Source organism: Equus przewalskii, chromosome 11, assembly GCF_037783145.1.
Source record: "Equus przewalskii isolate Varuska chromosome 11, EquPr2, whole genome shotgun sequence".
NCBI classification, from domain to species: Eukaryota; Metazoa; Chordata; class Mammalia; order Perissodactyla; family Equidae; genus Equus; species Equus przewalskii.
Window position 1 is genome coordinate 25,613,739 of NC_091841.1, and position 7,836 is coordinate 25,621,574.

Below are 7,836 nucleotides of genomic sequence, written 5' to 3' on the forward strand. Positions count from 1 at the left end.
AAGAAGGTTGAAAGGTAATCTTATTGAATATTTACAGTAACCCTCAGGTACCCAGCTTTACCATCACAGTGGCTGCTGGGCATCCGAGGCCGCACAGGCCAGGGGTGCCCAGCAAAGGCTACCTGGTGACTTCTTATCATATCATGGCACTTTTGATAGCTTTTCATTAACCGTCTCCTCTCTGGAATGTCAGTTCTGTGATAAGGGAGCCTGGTCTACCTTGTTTACTATGTGTCTAGGACAGTGCCCGGCACACAGTAGGGGCTAATAAATACCTGCTGAATAGGGGCCAGCCCAGTGGTGTAGTGGTTAAGTTCCCTCCCTCTGCTTCGGTGGCCCAGGGTTCATGGGCTCAGATCCTGGCCATGGACCTACACACTACTCATCAAGCCATGCTGTGGCAGCGTCCCACATACAAAATAGCTGTTAGTTCAGGGCCAATCTTCCTCACCAAAAAAAAAAAAAAATCTGCTGAATAAAGTAAGCTGTACCAGTAAGTGGAGGCCCGGAGGTAGGAGTTGGTGTGATGCAAAAGGAAGGCTAGGTAAGGGTTGAAAAAGTGTTCTAGGTAGAGCATAAAATACAAAGTGGCAAAAGGATCGTGTGTGTGTGTGGGGAGGACCAGAGAGCAAGGAGGAAGGTGTGGAATGGTGTGGAATAGTTAGAGATGAGGCTGGAGAGTGGCGTCCAGGAATTGAGACTGTCTAGTAAGCAATAGGGAGCCACTGAAAGTTTTTTTTCTTTTAAAGATTTTATTTTTCCTTTTTCTCCCCAAAGCCCCTTGGTACATAGTTGTGTATTTTTAGTTGTGGGTCCTTCTAGTTGTGGCATGTGGGATGCCGCCTCAGCATGGCTTGATGAGCAGTGCCGTGTCCGCAGCCGCGATTCGAACTGGCGAATCCCTGGGCCGCCGAAGTGGAGTGCGCAAACTTAACCACTCAGCCACGGGGCCGGCCCCTGAAAGTTTTTTAAGTAGGTGTATGATTTGGGTAGATTTATGTTTAAAAAGGAGGGAGGGGTGGAGGTAGGGGGAGAGGCATGAAGACTGGAATTGGAGAGGGTAATAGTAATGAGGACAGTTCAGCTGCGAGGTTAGTGCCAGTCCTCCCGGCCAGAAGTAACGGAGCCCTGGCGCAGAAGAGGGTATTTCTGAATAAAGAAATTTGAGAATGAATGGAAGGAGGAGTCAATAATGCCGCCTCAGTTTCTGGCTTATATGATTGGATGGCCATAGATGTCACTCATGAAGATAGACCGCCTTAGAGGCGGGGCATAACGGAAAGGAACGCCCCCCCCCCAGGTGTCCCGCCCATCGGTGGTAAGATGGCATCGATTGGCTGTTTCGAGGAACGCGCCAAAAACTGACAGGGGCAGGCGGGAGGCTGGCCCTTCGTCATTTCCGGGAGACTCCCGGGCCGCCCTTTCCCGGCCTCCCCAGCTCCGGAACTTCCGGCCGCTGCCGCCATTTTAATTTCCCGACCTTGGGCTGTAGGCAGCCGCTCTGCGCAGTCTGTCCGGTGCCGTCATGTCCGCGCTGACGCCGCTGCTGCTGAGGGGCCTGACCGGCCCGGCCCGGCGGCTCCCGGTGCAGCGCGCCCAGGTCCACTCCAAGCCGCCGCAGGAGCAGCTCGGGACCATGGTGAGGAGCGGGCAGGGAGGCGCGGGAGATGCGCGGGCCGGAGCGGTTTGGGCGTGTCCGCCGGCGCGAGCGAGGGCGCAGCGCCCGGGGACAGTCGGTGCGCAGTCAGCCGCAGCCCTGTCGCTTACTCGCTGTGAAGCCTCGAGCAAGCCTCCTGAGCCCTCTCTGAACCCCTTCACTCATCGGTCCGCTGCGGGTGCCGGCCGACGGTCAGCGGCGAGGATGCTTATTGGGGCAGGGGGGCCGAGAGGACCCCGACAGCTCCTGTAATTCCCGGAAACGTGGGAGGGCTAACCCTTACTGACAGCCTTCACTGTGTGGCCCGTTTATTCCTTGGCCTCAGCGGCAGGACGCGGCCTTGAAGGCGGGTCTTCAGCGTCCGGGGGAGGGGCCCCGAGTTAGGAGCGGAGCCGGGGGAGCGCTGCGATGGAGGGAACACTAGCGATCCTCGCGGCAGCTGGCGTCCGCTGAGTGTCTGCCGTGTGCCGGGCGCCGTGCCGGGCTCATCCCGTCCTCCCGATGACCCCGAGAAGAGAGGGCCGTGGTCTCCGCTCCGTGGCGGAGGAAACTGAAATTTAGGAGCAGGGCGTTGACTTGTCAAAAGTCACCACTTCAGTGGCAGAGAAGGAATTCGCCCTCAAGGCTGACTGCGGGTTGTCCTGTGATCTCAACTGCTCTAGGGAATATGGAAGTGGCTGTGAAAAGTGTTTTATCCCCAGCTCCAAAGGACGAATAACGGTTCTGGAAAGGAGATGGGAAGGGGGGTGGTCAAGGCAGGGAAGGCGAGATGCGTGTTTAGCGTTCTCTGCCTGTGCAAGCGTCCTGGATCCCAGCGACCAGCTTTAAAGGAGGTCTAAAATCCTGGTTGCTGTCCTTCACGTCATCATCTGGTGGTGGACTCTCCAGGGGTCCTAACCCAGGTTGGCCCCCTGCCCCCATGTATGACCCTTTATCTCAAGGCCTGGAGCCGGCCTTGGATCTGCTGTGTCCCTTCTCTGGAGTGTGAATCTTGGCCCCCTGACGGGGGGCTCTCTGCTGCCTGGGAAGACCTCTCAGACTGCCCGAAGCCTGGGGGAATCCTCACTCTGGGGGCTCCTTCTTCCTTGTGCTCTGTGTAGGATGTCACCATTGGGCTCACCTCCTGCTTCCTGTGTTTCCTCCTGCCGGCGGGCTGGATCCTGTCACACCTGGATGACTACAAGAAGCGGGAGTGAAGGAAGCCGACCTCTCCCTCCCCCTCTGACCTGACCGCCCTCGGCCTGTCCTCATCCTGTCTGCTGCATTCCTGGCCGGCCTCCCCTGGATCATGTCCTTCAGTTACAGTGACCACGTCTGCAATCATGACCTTGATTTCTCCACGGAGACATCCTGGGACCACAGAGACATCCTGGGACCACATGTATCGGCTTATAAGGCCCTGCTCGGTAGGGTCCCCCTGTAACAATAAAGTCTATTTAAACCTTGCTTCCGAAACTTATCGTGCCTTCGGCCTGGGCTCCTGCCTCCACACTTGAGCCGAGGGTGGTGGTGGGTGGGGGTGTGGAGAGGAGGGCCCCGCTGGCGGTGTATCTGCTGGCTCTGTGCCCTGGAGGAGGTCGTGTGTGCTCAGCCGTTCTCCTTGCTGCCTGGAAGTGGCACTTCCTTTGCATGCTTTCCTGTGTTTTCTGGCTTCCTGGGAACACAGATTCTCCTGTCACTGGGCAGCCCTTGCTCATCTCCTCTAGCTCCCGCGGTGGCCCCAAGCTCAAAGCCTTGCATGCATGTCTCTGTGTCTGTCTCTTTCCCACTGGGGCCAGCTCTGCCACCGGAAGCCCCTTCTCTGGGGCCAGCCTCCCCTGTCCTCCTTGGTGGGTGGCTCCAGCCGTTTCTCAGGTGTGAGTTGCTCTTCTTAGTTTGAGGCGGGCACTTCACAGTATCTTGCCTTTTTGTGTCGACCCTGGGCCCCTTTCCTTTTCGCGCTGTATCTGTAAATGCTGGGCACTGGCTGCCTTCCTGTTCTCCCTGCCTGCTTTCCTGCCCCCTCCTCCTTCTTGGCCTGGGCAATTTGCTGTTCCTCCATCCCCAGGGCCCTTGCTCACTGCTGCTTCTGAGGGCTGGGACTGCCTGGGAAGCGCTGCACACTGAGCTGGCCGCCTGACTGCCAGCGTCTGGGAGGGATGATCAGACCTGCCGGCCCCACCCCTGGAGGAAGATGTGCCTTTTGCTCTCCTTTGTGTCCCCTGCTGGTGTGATGTGAGTGACTTCTGAACAGGCATAGGTTCAGTGTTCCCTGGGGACCTGAGGCTACCAGGACGCCTGGGGACGGGACAGTGGGCAAAGATGCCAGGTGAGAGCTGAGGGGCCTTAGGCCCGGGGTGTCAGAACGCACATCTCGCCACCCCTCTTCCCCAGGGCCCTTGGGTCCTGCTCTGTGTTGAGCGAGGCTAGAGGTGGAGCCTGCCTTCCCTCCCTTTGCGTGGTCTTCCCTCCTTCTCATGTGGTGTCCAGTGATGCCTGCAGGACCCCGTGCCTGGCTACTGTGGCCATTCAGCTCATGCCTGTGGCTGCTCCCTGAGGGTAGGGATTGGCTGCCTGCCTCCTGAAAGGCTTGTTTCCTTCCACACAAACCAGCCTTTGTGTCTAGGCCTGCAGGGACACGGCCCAGAATGCTGGGAGGTGTGCGCGGGGTGAGATTGGCCAGGGGAGGCGGGGGGGGGGGGGGGGAGTGGGGCGGGGGGGCCCCCGATGTTGGGTCTGGAGGGCCGGCCGGAGCCTCCGGCCAGGCTGGGCTGCTGAGCCGGGGGCACCTACCTATAACCTGCAGGCACCGCAACTGCTCCCTTGTCTTGGGAGATGGGAGAAGGGGCCTCATAGGCATCTCCTCCCAAACAGCAGGGTGACCCCTGTCCCATGCCTCACTCTGGGAGGCTTTCCTGTTCCCACTTCCTGAGCAGAGGCCTCCGAGCTGCTTGGCCCTTGGTTGGCTCAGCGTTGCTGTAGGCACAGAGTAGGCCATGGGGCTGCCACCAAGCAAGAATGTGACACCAGGAGAGGAGTGTTGTCTTGGTTTTCTATAGTAACTCAACTGCCCTGCCAAGGGTTTTGATTGGGTGTCCCCCATTTTTGTGCCCCTGGAACCCAAAGGGACACAGTGGTCCCCCTGTCCAAGGAGGACTACTCCAGCCCAAAGCTGGGCGTCTTGAGCCCCTCCTCAGGTTGATGGGCAGCCAGCAGTTACAAGTCCTCAGGATCCTGGTCTGAGGAAGCCCTTGGCAAGCCCAACAGCTCCTCCCGCCACACCCTCCACACCCCGCGGGCCCCGCAGCAGGCGTGGAGGTGGCAGGGTCGTACCCTGCGGTGGACGGGAGAGTTCAGGCTGCAAGTGACCTGTCATGCTTGAACCCCAATGTCCCCTTGATCCTCAGTGTGGCCTCTAGGCTGACTCTGGTCACCTTTCAGTGTCCCTCTCTCATCCCTAACCAAATCGGGCCCTGGGGCCATTTCCTGTGGAGAAAACAAGGCTCCTTATACTCCCAAACAGCACGTTATGTGTCCGGGTCTGTCTGATGCTGAGTCTAGAGAGGTGGGTGTCCGCCGGTTGTGCGCCCCGGGTCGGGAGAAGCTGCAGTCAGGGCAGATGCCATAACGTCAAGAACAGTGGACTGGGAGTCAGAAGGCCTGGGTTGGAGGCCTGGCTTGTCTGTTTACTAAATGACCTCTCTCAGTCTCCGTTTTCTGTAAAATGAAGGTGGTATGGCAGGCAGAGTAATGTCCTCCCACAGATGTCCCTGCCCTCACCCCTGGGACCTATGAATATGTTACTTTACGTGGCAATGGGGACTTTGCAGATGGGACTAAAGCTGAGCACGTTGGAACGGGAGATTGTGTGGTGGGCCCGGTGTGATCACACGAGTCCTTAAGGCGGACACGCCAGGCAGGTGATGCGCATCTCAGCGTGCCACCTGAGAATTACTAGCAGCTGTTGCTGGCTTTGAAGATGGAGACAGTGGGCCGTGAGCCAAGGAATGCACTGGCCTCTAGGAGCTGGGAACAGCCCTTGGTTTACAACATGGGGACCTCAGTCCAACAGCTGCAAGGAGCAGAATTCGGCCAACACCCTGCATGACTAGGAAGCAGATTCTCCCTGAGCCTCCTGAAGGGAACACAGCCCGCAGATACCTTGATTTTAGGCCAGTGAAATCCATGCCAGATCTCTGGCCTCCAGCACTGCGAAATTACACAGTTGTGTCATTTTAAGCCACTAGGTTCGTGGTGATGTGTCACGGCAGCAATAAGGAGGCTAATGACTCGTTCTCCTGGTGCTGCGGGGCTCTCCCGGGGACCCGCACCCCTGGATTGGACCCTCACCAGCCTTGAGGGGAGTGGGAACGGGAGGCATTTACAGGAGTGTGGGTGGTGTGAGTCTGGGGGCCCTCTCCCCTCCTCTGCTTGCTTTCTGCCCTAGGTGGCCTGGATCCTGCAGGCAACTATCAACCCCGCCAGCGGCCCGAAGTCCAGTCCCCACGCAGCTTCATCAGTCTGGGTCTGCGCCGTCACAGCCTCGCTAGACCGTGATTTTGGAGCCGGGTGCCTGGGGACCGTCGTGGGTTCCTGCAGCAGCAGCTCCAGAGGTTCCTTTGGGGACGGGCAGGCCCCCTCTTGGGCAGCTGCCTGACAGGCAAGCCTGCCTGGGGAGGGATCACCACGCCTCATCTTTGGCCCACCTTCGAGGCCTTCTGGCCATGGCCTTGCTGTGAGGGTTGTGGCTGTCCCAGGGCCCATGCTGTGTCCTCATTGCCTGGCCCCTTCCCCTGAGAGGTGGAAGAGGTTGGTGGGCTTGCAAGCCAGGTGGCCCCCTAGGGCCCCTGTGCCGTTCTGTAAACTCTTCCTCTGCGGCTGAGGTTTCACAGCCCCTGGGCCGTGCGTGGGGTCTCCTCTCCCTCCGCCTGACACACTCCGGGCCATCAGGGCTGTGAGGAGGCACCTGTGCCGTGTTGGTCCTATGGAAAATAAAGTTCTGGGCTGCTGCCTGTCACCCTGGCGACTGTATCCAACACCAGCCTGAACCCAAGCACCACTGCTGCCCGTCTCCTTGCAGGCCTCGGCAGCCAGGGCCGCCCCCGCTAGGCCATTTCTGGGTTGGCAAGTTGGGAGGCAGAGAGAAAAGTCTAGAGCTATGCTGGTGACTCCAGCAAATGTGCAGTTGGGTTTTCGATGCCTCTGGATAGAAAATCAAAATCCTAAAGTAGTAAAAGTGATAGGAGAGATGGGATGAGAGTAAGAGAACAGTTATTAATGACCAAATAAATTGTCATGGAAAAGAGCAGGGCAGAAGTGGGCCATCCTCGGCTGGATTGAGACCAAAGCTTCCCTCAGCTCATTTCCTTCCCATTCTGCCTGACAAGAGGGGAGGGCTGGGCAGCAGCCAGGAGAGAGGACCCGCAGTCACAGGCCCTTTGTACACTGAGGGTGCGGGTCTGTCTTTCAAGACCGGGACCCTTGTGTGGGAGGGAGGCATTACTTGGCGTTGGTAGCCTGGCTGCAGTCCAGCACTGGGCCCCAAGTGGGATTCCGTCTCACTCTGCAGAGCAGCTGTGTTCCCTGTCCCGGCCATTAGTCCTAACCCCAGCTCCCCCTGTGGACTTCCTAGTCCAAGTATTGGGGGAAGGGGGGTTGTCTTATAGCTATCTGCCAGATTTGGAAAGCCAAATAGAAACCACCTTTTGTCATCAATTATCTCAGCTCTCCATTTTGTAACACCAGGTCTCTTCTGACTGAACATCTGATTGGCGGTTACAGATTTCCTTGTTAAAATTGGGAAAAGGAATGAAGTTTGGTCAGTATGGGGTCCAAACAGGGCAGACCCTTTGCTTTCTTGAGTTTGGAAGCAACCCCAAGGTTCAATGACCCAGTGAATACTAACCCGCAGCGTTGCTGGGACACAGATTTGGCATTTGTAGTGCTGCTATGAGAAGGCCACCGTGGGCTGTGCGGCGAGCCCAGGCGCCAAGTGCCCCTGCTCCAGGACTGGACTCAGCTCATGCAACTTTCGGTCACATTCCACTCCTGTACTGCCACACACCGAGGGATCTCATTGGGGCCCACGGGCAGCCTCCTCAAGGGCTGAAAGGCCACTGTCATGTCATGAAAAAGGCCGTCGATAGTGAAAAGTTGGGGACCAGAGCTCCAGACTATAACTTCTCTAAATAACAGCATCT

The 7,836-nt window shown here is 57.8% G+C and overlaps 1 protein-coding gene and 1 long non-coding RNA gene across 2 annotated transcripts; both read left to right on the forward strand.

Moving 5' to 3' along the window:
• Window positions 1–1,392: 1,392 nt before the first annotated feature.
• COX8A (cytochrome c oxidase subunit 8A) lies at window positions 1,393–3,103 on the forward strand. Its single transcript, XM_008541287.2, has 2 exons — window positions 1,393–1,639; window positions 2,758–3,103. The coding sequence occupies exons 1-2, from the start codon at window positions 1,526–1,528 to the stop codon at window positions 2,851–2,853; spliced, it is 210 nt and encodes a 69-aa protein (XP_008539509.1). The 5' UTR covers window positions 1,393–1,525; the 3' UTR covers window positions 2,854–3,103.
• Window positions 3,104–3,704: 601 nt separating this feature from the next.
• Window positions 3,705–6,653, forward strand: LOC139074483 (uncharacterized). Its single transcript, XR_011524121.1, has 2 exons — window positions 3,705–3,871; window positions 6,084–6,653. It is a non-coding gene; the product is annotated as an uncharacterized lncRNA (long non-coding RNA).
• The last annotated feature ends 1,183 nt before the right edge of the window (window positions 6,654–7,836 follow it).